This window comes from Phyllostomus discolor, chromosome 1 (assembly GCF_004126475.2).
Source record: "Phyllostomus discolor isolate MPI-MPIP mPhyDis1 chromosome 1, mPhyDis1.pri.v3, whole genome shotgun sequence".
Taxonomy (NCBI): domain Eukaryota; kingdom Metazoa; phylum Chordata; class Mammalia; order Chiroptera; family Phyllostomidae; genus Phyllostomus; species Phyllostomus discolor.
The window spans coordinates 103617371-103640179 of record NC_040903.2 but is presented as its reverse complement, the minus strand read 5'-3'; the positions used below and the strand labels follow the sequence as shown (position 1 = coordinate 103640179).

General features: G+C 39.2%; 1 protein-coding gene across 4 annotated transcripts in view; it reads left to right on the top strand.

Annotated features, from left to right (window-relative positions):
• Window positions 1-4822, top strand: part of CDS1 (CDP-diacylglycerol synthase 1) — a 75794-nt gene extending 70972 nt beyond the window's left edge. For all 4 annotated transcript variants that reach the window (XM_036027015.1, XM_028508111.2, XM_036027019.1 and 1 more), the window contains one exon: window positions 2043-4822. In XM_036027015.1, coding sequence (XP_035882908.1) covers window positions 2043-2114 — 72 coding nt within the window. In that variant the 3' untranslated portion in view covers window positions 2115-4822. The remainder of the gene's footprint in view (window positions 1-2042) is intronic.
• Window positions 4823-22809: the final 17987 nt, after the last annotated feature.

The following is a 22809-nucleotide window of genomic DNA, read 5'->3' as shown; positions in this document are numbered from 1 at the left end:
ATAAAATGTCCACCTCTATAAACTACTTGCTTAAAACTATTTTGTTGGCTATTAGAGTAGCTACATCAACCTCTTTTGGTTAGTGTTCGCATATATTTCTCTGTCCATCATTTTATTTTTTAGCACTCTTTTATCCTTATATTGAAAGTATGTTTTTCTTCTCTAACAAGCATACAGCTGGATTTTATTTGCTTTTTTATAGCCCAGTTGACAACCTTTGTCTTTTTATTTGGAGTATTCAGTCTGTTTCTGCTATGTATTAACTGATATATTTGAGTATTAGCCATTGGTAGTTAAGCCCTCAGGACTCTTCAGCAGATGTCCGCTTTTAGGGCATCAACTTACACCCTTCCCCTCCCCGCCCCTCCTCTCCTCTCCTCTTCTTGAACCTTTGTTTCTCCCAGGAGAGAGAAGTCATGCTGAGCCATGCTGTGTGCCATTTGAAAGCAAATATTTAGACTATTAGAAATACAATGCTAGTGCCAGAATGCAGCCAGCTGGGAGCACCTGCTGACAATTTTGCATTTAGCTGAACTTGCTAGAAAAGCCTTCCTTTTCTCTGTGGGTCTTTACTTGGGGTTTATGTTATGAAGTTGCTGAGTCTTTTAAAGAAATATTAGACAAGCTGTGTCCTGACTTGAGAAGACTGGGTCTGTGAAAGACACGAGGCCACAGTTTCCTGGCATCTGCAGGAAGGTGGCCCCTGGGATGGCTGCATCTGAGTCCTGTGAGATTTTTGAAATCCAATATCCTCCTTGTGAGATCACTATGTAGCAGGCATTTCTGTTTTGCTAGGTAGTCTACTTCCCATGATTCCATTTGAACTGAACAGTTCTTATTATAAGTCATAAATTTAATTACCCGTGTAAATGCCTTTCTGTGTACCATTCTGCAAATGTTACTTACGTCTTTTTCCCATTGGATTTTACAAGCTGCTCTTCACAAAAAAGTAAACCATACTCTTCTATTCCAAGTGAACTGTAGACATGTCAAAGGATAATGCACATACATTGAAATCTGAATTAGGTTCATTCTGAATTTGACAAAATAGCACTTCAGAAGATCACACAAGTGATCTCCAATTTATAAGTGGAGAGCCCAGGGGGTGTCGTAGCAGGGAAAGGTGAGAGGGTAGGAGTCCTGTTCTGGCCTTTTCTGACTCAGAGTGCACCAGTGAAGGGTGGGAAGACAAGGGCTGGAGCAGGAATACTGGAGGAGCCCACCTAAAGGGAACCCTCAAGGACAGGTCCCTGTGCTGGCTGCAGAGAGTGCATCACATCACTGGCCTTGGACACTTCGATTAACCTGGGCTTGTCTCCTCCCCACCGGGACTACTGGGGGCAATGGGTGAGGAAAGCAGACTGTCCTCCTCCTTTCATTTAGAGCAGAGCCCTGTTCTTTTGTTTCTTATAATGGAGTTTACCTAAGACTCTCTTTGAACATTGGTTGTGGCACCTGCTGGCGATGCCAGGTAGGAATTCAGGGCCAGGCTCAGAATCCATGCCTGCCTCTTGAATCTTCATAGTTCCCTGGGGTGTTTCTTCAACAAAATACCTTCCACTTCTGAAATTTCTTTTAAGCTAACAAGTGAAAGAATATTTTCATACCAACCTCCCCACTCCCCATGCCCCCACCCCCCGCAGAAATTTCACTCCTTTCCTTACAGGATAGTTTTTGTGTCTTGGTCAATTTCAGGATTCGTTACCCATCCCCACCTCTAATTCGCAGGTTGCCCTTCTAAGGCTTTTTGTAGAGCCCAGATCTGCACCCCCTGTATTGCCTAGTATTGTTCCTGAGTTTGTGTTTGTGCATTTTTACCATATCTAGACTGTGTGCCTCTGAATGGAGAATCATTTGTATTTACTTTCCTGCTATTGACACTATCATTGGGCATTCAAGTGAGCTCTGGATCAAGAGCTGTTTCAATTCTGTAAAGACTGATCCTCTACAACTTAAATGCAGGGTTTATTTTAAATTGTGGGTATATGCTTTCTTTGGCTCTTTTAAAGTAGCATGAACTTTCCTTTTTGCTTTGTTATCAGGGGTCCAAATCCCAGCAAAGTGCTACAGCAGTTGTTGGTGCTTCAACCAGAACAACAGTTAAATATATATAAAACCCTGAAGACTCACCTCATTGAGAAAGGAATCCTGCAGCCTACCTTGAAGGCATAACTGGATCCAGAGAGGGAAAGGCTGAATCGATAATAAAGAATTCTACAGAAAAGCTCTGACTGATGAAATTTTGTAAATATATGGAAAAGGGTTGAAAAGGAAATAGATTGAAGATTTACAGATATGAATGTTTCTTCTCTGAAATGACTGTGAATACTGAACAAACACTTACTTGATCTAAGTTATGAAATATGTAGCAAATCATCACCAAAATATCCTGTACTTTTTCTAAAGTGTATTTTCTGATGTGAACTTCCTTTCCCTTACTTGCCATTTTCATAATTCAAAAGACTTGTTTTAAAGAGTCAAATACTATAAAATGAGTACATTGAAGAGGTCTTAAGAGTGCTTCTGGTAGTGTGGCCTTTGCACAAATATTTACTTTTGCACTTGGAGCTGCTCTCAACTTTAGCAGAATGTTTTACCTAAGGCACAATAGGAAGCTAGCTCTCCTCTTTTAGTTTGAAGTATTTTCTGAAGGGCTGAGTTGTACCCCCCAAAAAAAAAAGTTGTCTACTTTTCAAAGTAAGTAAGTAATCATTTGCTGAAGGAAAACTTTCCACTTCAAGTAGGTTTGAAATTCAAGGGAGGTAGGCTGAAATTTCTAACTTTATTGGCTGACATCAAACTCTACCTCTGATAAAGTTGTTTGCAAATGTAACATCACAAAAACTTTTCAAGGGGAACAAAGGAGAGCTCTGCTATGAAGAGCGTAATGTATGTATCCTCCACAGATTATCAACAGATGACAGTAGCTCAGGAGACAGCATAAGACAATGACATATGGCACAGGCTACCTCTTGGTCAAGTTCTGCACTTTTCCTTATGAACTGGTTTCTGTAGGTTTTGTAGCCACGAGCACAAAAGATCAATGTATAGGGGAGTAAGTAGGGGTGCGGCTGAGGCAGAGAAGAGGGTGCTCAGCTCATCGAATAACCCATCTCTGGATAAGGCTCTGCATGTTGGTGTCCTGGGTGCCTCCCTCCCAGTTTCCTATGCAGCCCATGGGACACTCACCTGGCAAGAAGGGAGACCCACCTGGAGACCCAGCCTCAGACTCACTCCATGGTAGCTGCTAATCTCTGACCCTTTCCTCTCTCTCATCATGTCATAAAACCTGAGGACATCAGCTGATGATATTTTTCTTCCAAGAATGAAAATCAAGCAGGAAGTGATACCCACCAAGAACAAAAGCACACGAATGCCAAACCCTTCTCTGATGGACTGGACACTGTAACTGGATGAAAACAAGTTTCTTGGCAGTGAATGTAAATAAGCTAATGTTGCTGTGCATTCTTTATAACCATACTTATTGTATTGAAGAGTCAGCAATAAACCTTTGAAAATTGCCTATTGTTCCTTAGCTAAATGTTCAGAGGAGAAATAGATATATTTTAAAGAATGTTTTACTAATGAAAAGAGTAAATATTTTTGTTTAAATCAGAAACAAATTTCAATTATTTTATATTTCCGTTCTACTATACCTGCAATCAAAGATTGTAGCTATGCCTGGGCTCCACTATATTCCTGGGTTGTAACTATAACTAGCAGCTTCATCATGTGCAGTACATGATTATAGTAGATATAGTTAAACTCAGTACCGAGAGTCTGTTTTCTTGGTTTGGCATGCATTCAGTCAATTCATCACAACTGGATGTATTTAGTCAGCATTATTTCACACTATTCCATAAAAACCTAGAATTGACATCAGAAATGTTATTACAAGAGGAAACAATCACTTTTAAAATTAGGCTACCAACAAGTTAATTTTCATCATCTCCCATTATTTGCCTCATAAAAGCTGCACATGTTGATCATAAAAGAATTTAGCATACCAAAGTTTAAAAGTAAAATGAAAATTTTGTAATAGTAGCTCACGTTGAAAACTTGGTGATTTGCACAATAAGAGCTCTTTGGAGATACACAGTTTCCTTGCATTTTCTTTAGAGTAATTGGTGAGACACTGCAATGCAGAATTATCAGAGAGCATCACTGAATACATGTTCAGTGATAAAATCAATATTATAATCTAGAAATATTTGGGGTCACAGTAATAGCTTTCCTCAGATGTACTTTTAGAGTTGGGTGTACATTATTCTATATGTAAAAAAAGTAAATTCTTTTAGCAGAGCTCTAAAGTAACTTTTTAGTGTACTTTTATAACATGTATATTAAAATAGAAGATATTTTATCAAAGATAGCCATAAAACCCTGAATCCTTTCAGGGTTTTGAATCCTTTTTATATTTGCACTGTGAGGAGGGCTTGAATTCTAGTATAGCAACATGGTGACAAAAATGAAAGACTAGGAACTTCCTTCAAAGTAATGACTAGTTGTTCCAAATTTGCTATTTTCAAAGGGACTCTAATGGTACTAATCGCTTAACATTTTAATCTGTGGATGAAAATGTTTCCTCGGTGTTTTTCCTTTTGTGGTGGTGGGTATACATTTACTGTCTGAAAATAAAAAGACCACACCCATCCACCTTTTTTTATTTACTTTGATTTGAACAAAGATAGTATCACCTTGTTCAGTGAAAAAGTCAAAACAATGTACATATATTGCGTATGGACAGGAGATAGCTTATAATATGTGTCAATCAGTTCTTGAATCTTTTACTGAAACAGGAAAATAAAACAAGTAAATCACATTTTGACTTTGTTGTGCCATTTTGTCATTGGAGAAGAAATGTTTCAAGCATTTACAAAATAATGATGGATAAATATAAATACTGTATATTGTATATTTTCCATCACCAGTACCTACAGTGACATCTTCAGGGATGGGGATAACTAAGTTCTGGTGAGGACTGAACATGTGTGTTTTTCGAGAGGTGACATTCTTTTAATAGAGTAAGTACTGATTTTTTTTTGAAGATAAGAATTTTATTTTTTAATTATATTTTATTGCTTATGTTGTTACAGTTGTCCAGTTTTTCCCCCTTAATCCCCCTCCACCCAGCACTCCCACTCCCTCAAACCATCCCCACATCATCGTTCATGTCCTTGGGTCATGTGTGTAAATTCTTTGGCTACTTCATTTCCTAGGCTGTACTTTACATCCCCATGGCTATTCTGTAAAGAGTAAGTACTGAATTTCTATGTCATTTGCCACAGTTTATACATGTTTACTTTTGTGACTCCGATCCAGTCCCCACTAGATCCAGTCCCACTAGAGCTTTAAATTGTGTGGATGCCAAATGGCACCTGTTTTGACTGGCTATTGCGTTCTCTGTGTCTGGATGAATCCCAGCACTCCCTAGTCCCTCAAGCTTTGGAACAAACTAATGGGTTTGGAGTCTGAAGACTGTGCACATTCCCACTTCTGTCTCTTGAACAGCCTTTCCCTGCCCAACCCATTTTTTTTAACAAAGCTTTGAGATTGGCTTCATAATTCTGATTGTAGGAGTCACTTTAAGGGTTAAGTAAAAACTTATGAGTGGGCCTTGATTTGCATCCAGCCTAGAGGAACTGATTAGTAATCCTGAGTTTCCTTTCTTGCTCTCTCCTCCTCTCTTTTTGCCCATCTGCTGTGGGAAGTGGCAGGTTGGTAGAACCGAACAGAAAGGTTGCAAACAGAGGGGATGTAACGGTGCAGCCAGCACCCCCCTCCCAAACAGGGATTTGTAACCAGGTCTAGAACTTGGTATCCTGGAAATACAAAAAATGTAGGATATCCTCACCCCCACAAATCTGAACCGAGAGATGGGATACATGTAGCAGGGCCATTGAGAGTTATTTTGCGTATCAGCAGTTGTCCAGCTTCCTACCTGACATGCAGAAATGGTTACTGTACCTATCTAAAACAGCTGGCTAGCTTCATAGGTATGTTAAGTAGATGTGGCCATGCTTTGAGCCAGGGAGATGGAAGTGACTTGGACCTGTGATATAACTGGGAGGCAGCTCCCCCTGGTTACAGAGCCTGCATAAAAGCTTGGCGATCGTTGGCTCCATGCCACAGGGCCAGGCTTGCCCGGACTTACTATGGCAACCCAGAAAAGCTGGAATAGTATGGGAATGCTGGCAGGTATAGGCAATTGTGGGAGGAGTCGGAAATGGGGCTGCAGAGGAAGATTTGTGCTGGAATTTGTGCAGGCATGGCAGCCATGCAGGTGGGCCACATAGGTTTGGGGGAACCATATGGTTTTGGGGCTCCCTTAATTGTGCAGTTTAGGAAGCAGGAAAGCAAAATGTAGTATCCATGCAGAGCTCTCTCTCTCTCAGCAGTTAGGAAAAATCCAGGAGAGAGTTGCAGGAAGGTAAGGGGTGAAAGGACTCATGCTGGTGGGCCATGAGAAAGTGCCATGTGGTGTTGGACTAAGAACTAGAGATCTCAGTGACACAGCTAAGGGTGCTGGGAACTACAGGAGGCCTGCCAGCCAAGCATGGATTACTGAGAAGAACTGTGGGCTAGGTGAACCACAGACTTCCATTTTTTCCCTGAGATATGGTACCCTTGACCAGGCAAAGTGGGGAAGGAAGGACTGTGTGTTCCTGGGTGTTTTAAGGGACTTTGGAATTATAACAAAGACATTAAGTCATTACTCTAAGTCTGTGTAACTTTTGAATAAATAGTTCCTTTTCACCAAACTCTGACATTAAAAGCTATAATTCCTAAGGGCAGTGGGCAAGGTCAACCTAGTACAGGAGAACCCCAGGATAGAGCGGGGTCCATTTGGTAACAGTATCTTGTCCCCCCCTCCCCATGGGTCCATTCTGTAACAGGGAGAACCTTAAATAATCAGGTAACATTGAGATTCACTGAGTGAGGGTTGACGAATGGGTAATTATCTGATGGTGATAAAGGTCGTTTTCAAAAGCAGCAGAGAGAATACAGCCTGGTTCTCTAATGTGTACAAAGGACGTGGATGGGTAAAGTAAGAGCCATGTTGCTCAGAGGGAAAATCATTGAGGGGCAGTCCAGCTGAAGGTATCTTAGTGAGTGAATGAAATCTCAAACTTATAGCACAACAGGGTATGGGATTTGGAATTTAAGTCCTCAGACCCTCCTCTCCACTGTGCACTCAGCGGGAGTTTAAGGAATCCAGGTGGTTTTCTATTCAAGAATGTACAATACCAAACTTCTGACAGAACCTAGAAGAGTAATAAGTTTGAAGAACATATTTGAATAATCTAGTATATTTTTACCAGTTTTCATAAACCTCAAAATCTTATGAAAGTAAACCAGAGGCTTCCCCTAGTATAGTAAGACACATTTGAGGGATGAGTCCAAGATGGCAGCATAGGTAGCCACCGAGCTTGCCCCCTCCCAGGAACACGTCAAATGTACACCTATAGTTAGAGGAATTCCTCCAACAGACAACTGGGAGTCAACTGAACAGCTGCACAAGAAGCAAGAAAAAGGGGTGCATAGAGGTCGGGAAACCACAAGAGCTCTCCTGGAGTTGAGGGACCCAGGGTCAGAGGAACTGGTGAGCACCACTGTTTACATTTCCCTGGCACATGGATAAAGGGCAGGAGCTGCATCCAGTTTCTCTTGCCAACCTGCAGGGCACTGTAGTGTGTCCCCAGCCATCCGTCTGTAGCTAGAAACAGGAGGGAGCCATAGTGCACACAAGGTGCCCCTCCACCTGAAAACTGATTCAGCAGGCACAGCAAGGTGCTGCTGTGTGCACAAGGAACTCCCCAGCTAGAGAGAATGTGGAACTAGAAAAATGCTGTGATGCTTGCAGGGGATACCCTGCCCAGATAGTACAGAGATAGTGGGGCCCTATGTGCTTATGTGGGGCTGACCCTCCTAGAGAGAGTGTGGAACTAGGAAAACTTTGCAGTACCCACATGAAGGGCTACCCCTTGTAGAGTAAGTGGGGTATTGCTGTGTGTATGCAGGGTTGCCCTGTCTGGAAAGCATGAAAAACTATCACAATACAGTTTAGCCTACACTCAAGACTGCTCCACCCAGTGAAAGGGTGGAGCTGGTAGGGCATTGAAAGGAAGGCACTCAGAGTGGCCTTGCCCATACCCTGTTCTGACTGTGGACATTTAAAGCAGCGCAGCACTCACACAGGGCTGCTACTGCGGACAAGGGCACAGCTGAATGCACGAGGAGCTGCAATGTCCAGATGGGGAGCAGAGGTGGTAGCATGTTGAGAGGCAAGCATACAAAGCAGCCCTACCCAGACCTTGTTCTGATCACAGACAGTTAAAGCAACAGTGCATGCCATGGGCAAACCAAACAGCTCCATCTATACTAGGTAGTCTGACCCAGATTAGAGGGCAAGAAAGCATGCACACACCAGACTGCCCCACAGAGTTAAAAGCCCCAGAGCCAATTTTGTTAAGCAACCGAGAAATAGCCAACCTATTAGATGCACAGTTCAAAGCACTGGTGATCAGGATGCTCACAGAATTGGTGGACTTTGGTCATAAATTAGATGAAAAAATGCAGATTGCAATAAGTGAAATGAAGAAAATGCACACAGAACCAATAATGATGGAAAGAAAACTGGGTTTCAAATCAATGGAAGGGACCAGAAGGAGGAAAGGAACAAACAAACAGAAAAGAATGAAGAAACAAGAATTCAAAAACATGAGGAGAGGCTTAGGGACCTCCAGGACACCTTTAAATGTTCCAATATCCGAATTATAGGGGTACCAGAAGGGGAAGAGGAAACACAACAAGTGGAAAAGTTATTTGAACAAATAATAAAGGAGAACTTCCCCAATCTGGCAAAGGAAATAGACTTCCTGGAAGTCCAGGAAGCTCAGAGAGTCCCAAAGAAGTTGGACCCAAGGAGGAACACAACAAGGCACATCATAATTACATTAGCCAAGGTAAAAATGAAGGAGAGAACTCTAGAAGCAGCAAGAGATAAGGGGACAGTTACCTACAAAGGAGTTCCCATCAGAATGTCAGCTGATTTCTCAAAAGAGACCTTTCGGGCAAGAAGGGGCTGGAAAGAAGTATTCCAAGTCATGAAAGGCAAGGACCTACATCCAAGAATACTCTATCCAGCAAAGCTTTCATTTAGAATGGAAGGGGAAATAAAGTGCTTCTTAGATAAGGCCAAGTTAAAGGAGTTCATCATCACCAAGCCCTTATTACATGAAATTTTAAAAGGACTTATCTAAGAAAAAGAAGATAAAAAATATGAACAGTAAAATGACAACAAACTCACAGTAAACAAAAGCAAACTAAGCAAACAAAGAGAACAGGAGCAGAGCCAGAGAAATGGAGATCATATGGAGGGTTAGCAACAGGGAAGTGGGAGGAGGAGAGAGGGGGAAAAGATAGAGAGAATAAGTAGCATAGACATTAGGTAGAAAATAGGGGGAGGGCAGGAATGGTGTGGGAAATGTAGAAGTGAAAGAACTTATGACACATGGACATGAACTAAAGGGGGGAATGTGGGTGGGAGGGGGTGGGCCGGGGGAGGGGAGTGAAGGGGGAGAATGGGACAACTGTAATAGCATAATCAATAAAATATATTTTTAAAAAATCTTAATGAAATGGAGATAAGTAATTTACCCAATAAGGAATTCAAAGAAATGGGACTTCTGTTGAAGATGGAGGTGGAGGTAGATACACTTTGCCTCCTCACACAACCAAAAGGACAACAAATTTAAAAACAAAATTAACCAGCACTACCAGAAAATCGAACTGTACAGAAGCCTGACAACCAAAGAGTTAAAGAAACATTCATCCAGACCAGTAGGAGGGGCACAGATGGGCAACTAGGGTAGAGAGGACTCATGGTGAGGTGGTGGCTGGAGGACGAAGAGAGGCAACAACTGATAGACTGGGTACTCCCACATTTGCATGCAGAACAACTGGGGAGCATGACAAATCACACAACCCAGGGTCCCAGTGCAGGAACATAAAGCATCAAAACCTCTGACTGAAAAAACCAGTGGAGGTTGCAGTGGTGGGAGAAACTCTGAGCCTCACAGGAGAGTTTGTTGAAGAGACCCACAGGGCCATAGAACACACACAAACCCACCCACCTGGGAATCAGCACCAGAAGGGCCCAATTTGCTTGTGGGTAGTGGAGGAAGTGACTGAAAGTCAGTTGAGAGCTGAGCAAGCAGCATTGTTCCCTCTCTGACCCCTCCCCCACAAACAGCGCCACAACACAGGGATTGCCCCACCCTAGCAAAGACCTAAGGCTCTGCCCCTTACTACATAACAGGCATGTCGAAACAAAAAAAATATGGCCTGAATGAAAGAACAGATCAAAGCTCCAAAAGTAGAACTAAGTGATGAAGAGATAGCCAACCTATCAGATGTACAGTTCAAAACACTGGTAATCAGGATGTTCACAGAATTGGTGAGTATGGTCACAAAATAGAGGAAAGAGTGAAGGCTATGCAAAGTGAAGTAAAGGAAAATGCATAGGGAGTCAACAGTGAAGGGAAAGAAACTTGGACTCAAATCAATGGTTTAAACCAGAAGGAAGAAATAAACATTCAACCAGAACAAAATGAAGAAATAAGAATTTAAAAAAAATGAGGAAAGGCTGAGGAACCTCTGGGACAACTTTAAATGTTCCAAAATCTGAATCATAGGGGTGCCAGAAGGAGAAGAGGAAGAGCAAGAAAATGAAAACTTATTTGAAAAAATAGTGAAGGAGTACTTCTCCAATCTGGCAGAAGAAATAGACATCCAGGAAGCTCAGAGAGTCCCAAAGAAGATGAGCCCAAGGAAGCACACACCAAGGCACATTATCATTACATTATCCAAGATTAAAGATAAAGAATCTTAAAAGCAGCAAGAGAAAAGGAGAGAGTTACCCACAACAGAGTTCCAATAAGACTCTCAGCTGATTTCTCAAAGGAGACCTTATAGGCAAGGAGGGGCTGGAAAGAAGTATTCCAGGTCATGAAAGGCAAGGACCTACATCCAAGATTACTCTATCCAGCAAAGCTATTTTTTAGAATGGAAGGGCAGATAAAGTGCTTCCCAGATAAAGGCAAGTTAAAGGTGTTCATCATCACCAAGTCTTTATTATATGAAATGTTAAAGGGACTGATCTAAGAAAAAGAAGATAAAAAATATGAACAGTAAAATGACAACAAACTCACAAATATCAACAACTGAACCTAAAAGAAAAACAAAAACAAAAATGAACTAAGCAAACAATTAGAACAAGAACAAAATCAAAGAAATGGAGATCACATGGAGGGTTATCAGTGGGGACAGAGAGGGGAGAGAATGGGGGAAAGGGTACAGGGAATAAGAAGCATAAATGGTAGGTACAAAATAGACAGGGGGAGGTTAAGAACAGTATGGGAAAAGGAGAAGCTGAAAAACTTATATGTATAACCCATGGACATGAACTAACATGGGGGAATGCTGGTGGGAAGGGGGGTGCAGGGTGGAGGGGAACAAAGAGGAGAAAAAAATGGAACAACTATAGTAACATAATCAGTAAATATATTTTAAAAAGAAATCCAACTAAAGGTTAGAGTTTAGTTACTAAAAAAAAGAATTCAAAGAAATTATCATAAGGATGCTCAACAAATTTGAGCATACAATAAAAGAACTCAGAGAACACTTCAACAAAGAGATAGAAAAATGTAATAAAGATCTAATTAGAGATGAAGAATATAATAACTGAAATGAAGAAAGCATTACAAGGGATCCACAACAGACTAGTTAATACAGAAGAATAGATTAGTGAACTGGAAGATAGAATAGTGAAAATCATCCAATCAGTACAAGAAATGAAAAAAAAATTTTTTTAAACAAAGATAGTAAAAGTGATCTCTGAAATAACATCAAGCATCCTAACATTTTTATTATAGGAATTCCAAAAGGAAGGGGAAGTGGATGAGGAGGAAGACCAAGGAGGAAATCAAAGAGAAAGTGAAATACTACCTTGAGACAAATAAAAATGAAAACATAACTTTGCAAAATTTACAGAGTGCAAAAAAAGATGTTATAAGAGGAAAGTTTATAGTTATACAGGCCTACCTCAAGAGACAGGGAAAATCACAAATAATCTAAACTTATACCTGAAGAAACAGAAAAAGAACAAACCCCAAAGTAGAAATAAATAACAAAAATCAGAGCAGAAATAAACAAAATAACAAAGGAAAATGATATAAAAGATTAATGAAATTTTGAAAGGATAAATAAAATTGACATGTCTTTTACAAGTTTCATCATGCAAAAAACAGAACAGAAAATCAAAAATGAAAGAGAAGCGATTACAATCAACACCAAGAAATACAATGGATTGTTAAACAATGCTATGGACAATTAATTATACACCAACAAATGAAACAATCTAGAAGACATAAATAAAATTTGGGAAACATGCAACCTTCCAAGGCTAAACCAGGAAGAAGCAAAGAATCAATTAAATTGAAGCAATAGTCAAAAAATTCTCAACAACAAAAGCCAAGAACTGGGTAACTTCACAGGTGCATTCCACCAAACATTTAAAGAAGATTTACCATATTTTGCCATGCATACTATAGACTTTTTTTTGCCCAAATTTTTGAGGGAAAAATAAGCATGTGCATTATACATGGGTAATACTAATTCTGTATCTATGTAAATGTTTTTAATTCTTTTATTTATGCTTATGTGTTAAAAGTGTAACCCTGGAAAGCAATAACAATATCCACATGAAAAATAATAACCTGTAATATGATCATCAGTTTTGTTTCAAAATATAAATAAATAGTTGAATTAAAAATTAAAACAAGTTTTTTCCTTAAAGTTTGGGCCCAAAATGTCGGTGCACATTATACACAGCAAAATATAGTAGTACCTGTCCTCCTTAAAGTATTCAAAGAAAAATAGAGGCAGGAGAAACATTTTCAAACTCATTCTATCAGGCCAGCACTACTCTGATAACTAAACCAAAGACTGTAAGAGAGAGGGAGAGAGAGAGACAGAGAGAGGGAGAGGGAGGGAGAGGGAGGGAGAGAGAGGGAGAATTACAGCCAATAACTTTGATGAATACAGATACTTCAATTCTCAAGAAAATACTAGCAAACAAAATATTGAATGAAACATTAAATGGATTATGTACCATGAGCCACTGAGATTTATACCAGGAATGCAAGAGTGGTTCAATAAATGAAAAATAATAACCTGTAATTAACAAAACAGTTAATGTGATGCACCACATCAACAAAACTAAGGATAAAAATCATGATTGTCTCAATAGATGCAGAAAAACGTTACACAAAATTCAATATCCATTTAAGACGTAAACTCTCAACAAAGTAGGTAAAGAAAAAAATTACCTTAACTTGACAAAGACTATGCATAACAAAGCCCACGGTTGATACAATAATTAATGGTAAAAAGCTGAAAGCTTTTTCTCTAAAATCATGAACAAGACAAGGATGCCCACTCTCACCACTGTATTCAATATAGTATTAGAAATCCTAGCCACAGCAAGCAGGCAAGAAAAAGAAATAAAAGGCATTCAAATTGGAAAGAAAGAAGTAAAACTCAATATTTGCAGATGACATAATCTATATAGAAAACCCTAAAAATCTACCAAATATTCATAGAAGTAATGAAACAATTCTGTAAAGTAGCAGGATACACAGTTAATAAACAGAAATCCACTGTGTTCCTACACACTAATAACAATCAGGAAAAATTAAGGCCCTGACTGGTGTGGCTTAGTGGATTTGGCATCATTATGCAAATCAAAAGGTCACCAGTTTGATCCCCACTCAGGGCAAATGCCTGGGTTGCAGGCCAGCTCTCTGGTTAGGGGTATGTGAAAGGCAACTGATTGATGTTTCTCTTGCACTTCCCCTCTCCCTAAAAATAAATAAACACAATCTTTTTTTATTGTAAAAAAAAAGGAGACATTAAGAAAACAATAACATTTATAATTACTTCAACAATAAAATACCCAGGAATAAGTTTAATGAAGGAGATACTCTGAAAACTAACAGGGGTGTCCAATCTTTTGGCATCTCTGGGCTTCACTAGAAGAAGAGTTGTCTTTGGCCATTAAATACATTGCTACATGTAATCACAAAAAAATCTCATAATGTCTTAAATAAATCTACGATTTTGTGTTGGGTCACATCCATAGTCATCCTGAGCCACATGCAGACTGCAGGCAGCAGGTTGAACACCCCTGCATAGGACATTGAACAAATAAATTGAAGAGGACACAAATAAATGAATATCTTTAAAATGAACATACTACCCCCAAAAAATCTACAGATCAATGCAATTATTATTAAAATAACAATGACATTCTTATCAGAATTAGAACAAGTAATCCAAAAATTTATATAAAACCACAAAGACTATGAATAAGCCGAAGCAATCTTGAGAATGAAGAATAAAATGGGAGGTATCATATATCCTGGTTTCAAGCTATACTAAAAAGCTATAATAATCAAAACAATATGGTACTGGCCCAAACAAAACAAAAGACACATTGATCATTGGAACAGAATGGAAAGCCAAGAAATAAATGCTCACTTATATGGCTAACTAATCTGTGACAGAGGACATAAGAACATACAATGAAATAACAGTCTCTTCAATGAATGGAGTTGGGAAAACTGGACAGATACATGCAAACAAATGAAACTGGACCACTCTCTTACACCATATATGAGAATAAACTCAAAATCAAAGACTTAAATGTAAGGACTAAAAGCATAAAACTCCTTGTAAACAACTTGATATCAGTCTGCGTAAAATTTTTTGGATATGTTCCATCAAGTAAGGGAAACAAAAGCAAAAATAAACAAATGGGACTTCATCAAACTAAAAAGCTTCTGTATAGAAGGAAACCATCAACAAAATGAAAAGACAACCTACTGAATGGGAGAGTATATTCACAAACCATTTATTGGTAAGGGGTTGATATCCACAATACAGGGGTGAGCAAAAGAAAGTTTACAGTTTGAATGGAAAAATACTCACAATAATTAATTAATAATACAAGAATAATCTCTGTGTTTCACGTACTCACAACTGAAAGCCTACCTTTGCCCACCCAGTATATAAGAAAGAAGTCTGGTTAAAAAGTGGGCAGAGGCTATGAAAAGACATTTCTCCAAAGAAGACATATAGATGGGCAACAGAAATACGAAAATATGCTCAATACCACTACTCATCAGGAAAATGCAAATGAAAACTCCAATGAGATGTCACCTCACACCTGTCAGAATTACTATTATCATAAAGTCAACAAATAGATAACACGTGTTGACAAGAATGTGGAAAAAAGTAACCTTTGCGCACTGTTGGTGGGACAGTAAATTGTTGTAGCCACTATGGAAAACAATATGGAGATCCTCAAAAAATAGAATAGGTCTACCATATGACCCAGGAATTCCATTTCTAGGTATTTATCTGAAAAAAATAATATCCCACACTAATTCAAAAAGATATATGTACCCTTATGTTCTTTACAGCATTATTTACAATAGCCAAGATATGGAAACAAGTCATCTGTCCGTTGAGATGAATGGATGAAGATGTGATACCCACGTACACCCATACACACACAATGGAATATTATGTGGCAATAAAAAATGAAATTTTGTGTTTGACAACATGGATGGACCTAGAGAGTATTATGTTAAGTGAAATAAGTCAGACTTAGAAAGACAAATACCAATTCTGCCATGTATAATGTGCACCCATGTTTCTGGCCCAAACTTTCAGGAGAAAAATCTTTTGTTCTAATTGTTTAAATTCATTCATTTATTTATTTATATTTAGACACTTGTTTTCTGTATTATAAAGGAATGTTAGCATTTATTTTTGAACAAATTGTGTTATAAGAAATTTTATGAACAAATAATTAGAAAACACAAGAACAGTTATATTTCAGGTACTACCCATATATACTACACATCCTTATTTTTCCCTCAAAAATTTGGGCAAAAAGTGTGCATTATACATGGCAAAATATGGTACCTTATGACTTCACTTATATGTGGAATCTAAAAAACAAAACCAGATGACAAAACAAAAAACAAAACAAAGACTCATAGGAACAGAGACCAAAGGAATGGTTACTGGAATGGAGTCAGGGGTGGGGAGAAGTGAAAAGGCTAAGGTGAGTATAGTTGATAATGTCATGACAAGTTTGCACAGTGACGGGTGGCTACTAAAACTAGTGTGGGGGTCACATTGCCTGGCATAAACATGTCGAATCACTATATTGTGCACCTGAAACTAATATAACTGTATAATATTGCACAGCAACTGTATTTAACTTTATAAAATTAAATTAAAAAGACATATATTTGAACTGTTGGCAGCTCTATGTTTTCAACAGTTATACTGAGAAAGAGTTCACATACCATTACTTTGTGCAGTCACCACCACATCTAGTCTGAGAGCATTTCCATCATTCCTCAAATTCCCTGGGGCCCATTTGCAGTTAATCTCTACTCCAACCCCCAGCCTTAAGGCAACTACTGACCTGCTTTCTGTCTCTATAAATTTGTCTTTTCTGGACAACTCATATAAATAGAACTATACAATATGTAGTGTTTTGCATCAGGCCTAATATTTTTAAATGTATCAGTACTTCTTTCCCTTTTATTAATACCATATTTTGTTGACCCATTTACTAGATGATAGACATTTATTTCCAATTTTTGGGTTTTATGAGAAATGTTGCTATGACTATTTGTAGTCATGTCTTTGTATGGGTATGTTTTCATTTTCTCTTGGACAGAGATCTAGGGATGGAATTGTTGGGTTATGTGATAAATTTATGTTTAACTTTATTTATTTTTGAAAAGATTTTATTTATTTTTAGAGAGAGGGGAAGGGAGGAAGAGAGGGAGAGAAACATCAATGTGTAGTTTCCCCTTGTGCTCACCTGCAGGGGTAGGGGGAGGCTCTGCCCGCAGGCCCCCCACTACTGCCCCCAGCCACCCCAGGTGAGTGTAAGCCTACCAAGAAGTGATCTGCTTGGGGAGGAAAGGTGGCTGATCTTTCAAAGGAGAAGGGCCAAGAGACTTTTCCTCAATGGGCTTTTCTTGGGTTCATTTGCACAAGACTACAGGTAAAGCTCATTAATCATTGTCAGGCAATAAAGATTAAACAACAGATAAGAAAGAACTCTGAGGGCCTATTTTGAGTCAGGGCCAGATAGCTAAAGAGCAATAAAACTTTTGAGGAACAAACTCACTTCTTGCTTGGACCCTTATTTAATTGAGAGCACTCTAAACAAAACAGGTTTCACAGGATTTTACATATTCTTTCTTCGGCCTGATTGTCTGGGAAACCCACCCTTTCTAGCACAGGGCTGCACCACCCTCTGTCATTGTCTCAGGCTTAAGTCAGGCAGGGGAAGTAAGGCAACCAAGAGATTAGGAGACTTCTTGCAGACAGAATGAGGACTCAGGTTTTGTCATAGCTGAGGGGCAAGGGTCCATCACCCCCTTTTTCTGTACACCCCAAGTCCTTCCTTGGGGGCCTCTCACATGATCATGCCTGTCTTAGGTCATTCCCCCCTTGGGGAATCTTATCTGTCATTGGCTAACCGACCAAGCATTGGGGACCAGTTATGGATGAAGTAAAAGGAGCAGAAGTGGTGCTCCTGCCAGGGAGATAAGCTTTGTCTCCTTAGTGGCTTATGGTCCAAGGTCATACCTTCAGCCTTAGCCTTGGGTGGTGGGAGGGCGGGGCGGTGACAGCTGCTGAAACTGTTACAGGGTGCAGCCAAGAGGGGGGACCCCAAATAGGCATTTGAAATGGGGTCCAGAACTTAAGGTGTCCAGGAGATTTTGAGATTTTGGGATGTCTCCAACCGCCCCCCCCCCCACCCAGGGTGTGCATTGGGGGGAAGGGACAAATGGAGCAGGGCCATTGAGAGCTGTTTAGCATAGCAACAGCCTTACAGCTAAGCTCTGGCATGGTCGTTTGGCATATCTATAACCTTTGACTGGTTGCATAGATATGTTAAGTAGCTGTGATCAGCTCTAAGCCAGGGGAATGGAAGTAACTTCCCCACCCAGATGTAACTGGGGGTGGGGGGTGGGTCCCCTGAGTTACAGCGCCTGTGTGGGAGCTCAGAGAGGATTGGCTCCAGGACATGGGGCCACACCTGCCCAGACTCATGATGGTAGTCCAGTAAAGCTGGAAGGATATGAGTTCTGGCATGTGAAGCTGAGTGTGGGAGGAGTCAGAAATGGGGCTGCAGAGGAAGATTGGCACGGGGATTTAAACTGAGATGCAGCAGCCATTGGAGAGAGAGAACCACAAGGCTTTAGTAGAGTGAGGACTCCTGCAGCCCTGCGAGAGAGAACCACACAGCTTTAGCAGAGTGGGGACTCCCGTGGCCCAGGGAGAGAGGACCACGTGCCTTTGCCAGAGTGGGGACCCCCGCAGCTTTAGGAGATACGGTACTCTAGACTGGGCAAAGGGCGAAGGAAGGAAGGACTGTGTCTGTTTGTGGGTGTTTTAAGGGACTTTAGGATTTTGGTGACGACATTAGGTCACTACTTTAAGTCTGTATAGCATTAAATAAACATTTCCTTTCCTTTTCACAAATCTCTTGCATTGAGAGACGTCTTTCCTCTGGTGGCAGACATAATGGACCTGGGGGCTTCTTTCAATAATAGTATATCGTCCCAGGCCCCCCTTTTTTGTTCTGTAACAAGATCACGTGGTATTTGTCTTTCACACCACCTGGATTATTTCACTTAGCTTAAAATTTTCCAGTTCCATCCATGCTGTCACCAAGGATAGGAGTTCCTTCTTTCTCTCTGCTGCATAGAATTCCATTGTGTAAATGTACTAGTTTTTTTGATTCACTCATTACTGGTGGGCACTCAGGCTGCTTCCAGCACTTAGGCTGTTTCCATCACTTGGCTATTGTAAATAGCACTGCTATGAACATAGGGGTGTGTAAATTCTTTTGAATTAGTGATTCAGGGCTCTTAGGGAATAAGCCCAGCAGTGGAATCACTGGATCAAAAGGCAGTTCCATTCTTAGTTTTTTGAGGCAACTCCATATTGTTTTCCATAGAGGGTGCACCGGTCTGCATTCCCAACAACAGTGCACTAAGGTTCCCTTTTCTCCACACCCTCTCCAGCACTTGATTTGCTAATGATGCTCATTCTGACTAGTGTGAAATGGTACCTCATTGTGGTTTTAATTTGCATCTCTCTGATGGCAAGTGATGCTGAGCATCCTTTCCTATGTCTCTGGGCCCTCTGTATGTCATCCTTGGAGAAGTGTCTGCTCAGGTCCTTTGCCCATTTTTAATTGGATTGTTTGTCTTCCTGATGTTGAGTCATATGAGTTCTTCATATATTTTGGAAATCAAACCCTTGTTTGAGGTGTCACTGGAAATTATGTTCCCTTTTCATTTTGCAGATATTTTTTTTGGCTATGCAGAAGCTTTTTAATTTGATGTAGTCCCATTTGTTTATTTTTTCCTTTATTTCCCTTGCTCTAGAGAATGTATCAGTGAAAATATTGGTTCTTGGGATATCTGGAATTTTCCTGCTTATGTTTTCCTCTAGGACTTCTATGGTGTTGTGGCTTATGTTTAAGTCTTTTATCCATTTTGAATTTATTCTGGTGTGTGGTGTAAGTTGGTGGTCTAGACAGCCATTCCAGTTCATGTGTAGAGGTACCACAAGGTGGTTTTAGTTTGCATTTCCCTCATGGCTAATGATGTTGAGAATCTTTTTGTGTGCTTATTTGTTATTTGTACATCTTCCTTAATGAAATGTCTATTCATATCTTTGTTCATTTGTACATGGGTTTTTTTCTCCTTGTTGAGTTATAAGAGATCATTATATAAGCTAGGTACAAACCCCTTATTAGATACAGTAAGTCTTCACTTAATGTTGTCATAGGTTCTTGGAACTGAAGTGAAACAATGTATAACAGAACCAAGTTTATCATTGGCTAACTGATATAAATGAGACTTAATTTCCTCTGGTATTTCATCAACATTATAACAAAATGACACTGAACAAAACAACTTTATTTGAGAACTTGCTGTGTTGACTTGCAAATATTTCCTTCCAGGTTGTAGCTTTTTTTTTTTTTTTTGGTCCCATTCTTAGACTTTTTTTTTTTTTTGTTAAGAACAATTTCACAGCAACACTGAGGGAAACATACAGCAGATTCACATATACCTTCTGCTCTGGGACCCCCTACCCCCAGCCACATGCTTAGCCTCTTCCACATCCTCAACCAGAGGTGTACATTTGCTACAATTGATGAACTTATATTGACACATCTTAATAACCCCAGGAACATAGTTTCCATTATGGTTCATTCTTGGTGGTGCACTTTTTGGGGGTTTGAACATATGTATAACAAGTATCCATCATTATGGTATCATACAGAGTATTTTCACTGCCCTAAAATTCCTATGTGCTTCCCCTATTCATTCCTCCCCCTACCGCAATACCGGATCTTTTTATTATCCCCATAGTTTTGTCTTTTCCAGAATATAATATAGTTGGAATTATATAGTATATAGCTTTTTCAGATTGGTTTCTTTCACTTACTAACATGCATTTATGGTTCTTCCATGTCTTTTCATGACTTGGTGGCTTAGTTCTTCTTAGTGCTGAATGATATTCTATTGTCTGGATATATCACAGTTTATTTATTCACTCACCTACTGAAGGACATCTTGCTTGCTTCCAAGAGTGGCAGTTATGAGTAAAGCTGTTGTAAACATCAGTGTGCAGATTTTAGTGGACATAACCTTTCAACTCGTTTGGGTAAAATTCAACAATTATGGTGACTGGATAGCCATACATAGATGGCAAGTTCATGTTTGGTTTTGATTTTACTTAGCTATTTTTAGCTAATTATATGCTGGCAAGCTATTAGCTATTTAATTAGCTATTTTTAAAGATCTTTTATTGATTTATTTATTTTTAGAGAGAGGGGAAGGGAGGAAGAAAGAGGGAGAGAAACATCAATGTGTGAAAGATATATCGATTGGTTGCTTCTTGAGTGCCCCCAACTGGTCACCTGGCCCACAACCCAGACATGTGCCCTGACTGGGAATCAAACCAATGATTTTTCAGTTGGCAGGCCAGCACTCAATTCACTGAGCCATACCAGCCCCAGCTCATGTTCAGTTTTGTATGAACTTTATCAAATTGTCTTCCAAAGTGGATATACCAATTTGCATTCTGACCAGCAATAAATGAGAGACCCTATATTTCCACATGCTTGCCAGTATTTGATTTTCTCAATGTTCTGGATGTTGACCATTCTTATAGGTACCTAGTGTTTGAACTTGCATTTTCCTGATTCCATATGATATGCAGCATCTTTCATATGCTTAGTTGCTCTTTTATATCTTCTGTTAAGATCCTTGGCTCATTTTTAAAACAAAACTATTTCTTTACTTTTGAGTTTTAAGAGTCCTTGGTATATTTAGAGTAGCAATCCTTTCTTAGATGAATCTTTTGCAAATATTTTCTATAGATCTATAGCTTGTCTTCTCATTCTCCTGACATTATGTTTCATAGGACAGGAAGTTTTAATTTTAATGAATTCCAGTCTATCAATTCTTTCTTTCATGAATCATGCCTTTGACGTTGTAATGATGATGTAGTTACTATGGAGTATGTAGTTACTATGATGGAACAACTTTGATGTTGTCAGTCATTGCCTAACCCGAGGTCATCTAGGTTTTTTTATGGTCTAGTTTTATAGTTTCACATTTTACATTTAATTTATGAACTGTTTTGAGTTATATTTGTGAAAGATGTAAGTTCTGTTTCTAGATTCACTTTTTTTTGAATATTGATATCTAGTTATTCTACCAAAGTTTGTTAAAAGACTAATTTTAGCTCCATTATATGGCCTTTGTTCCTTTGTCAAAAATCAGTTAACTGTATTTATATGCTTCTATTTCTGGGCTCTGTATTTTGTTCCATTGATCTATTTGTCTATTGTTTTGCCAATACCACACCGTCTTGATTATTGTAGCTTTATGGTAACTCTTGATGTTGGGTGGAGTCAGCGTTCCAACTTTGTTCTCCCACAACATTGTGTTGGCTCTTCTGGGTCTTTGCTTCTCCATACAAACTTTGGAATCAGTCTACCAGTTCCCATGAAGCAACGTGCTGCAGCTTGATTGGGATTGAATTGTGTCTGTGGATATCATGTTGGGAAGAGCTGACATCTTGTTTGACAATTCTGAGTCTTTAACAGAAATATCCAGGAACATAAAATACCTGTTTATTTAGTTTTTTTTTCATTTCATGTATCAGAATTTTATAGGTTTCCTCACAGATATCTGTACATATCTGGTTAATTTATAGGTAAATATTTCATTTTGGGGGTGCTAATGTAAATGGCATTGTTTTTAACTTCCAATTCCACTTATTCTTTGATGTTACTTAGGAAAGTGATTGACTTTGGTATATCATGCTTTCTATCCTGAAACTTTTCTGTAATTAGTTTGAGGTTTTTTTGACAAAAATTTTAAAAATGTCTTGCCTAAGATTATGTCAGCTGTCAAAAAACATAAGTTTGTCTTTCTTTCCAAGCTGAATACAAACCGTATACTTCTTATTTCTTTTATTTATTTATATTTGTCTTACTGCATTAGTGTATAGAACTGTCAGTATGATAATGAAAAGGAGAGGTGAGGACATCCTTGCTTTGTAGCTAATCATAGTGGTAGAACTTTGAGCTCCTCACCAACGAGTGTAATGCTAACTGTA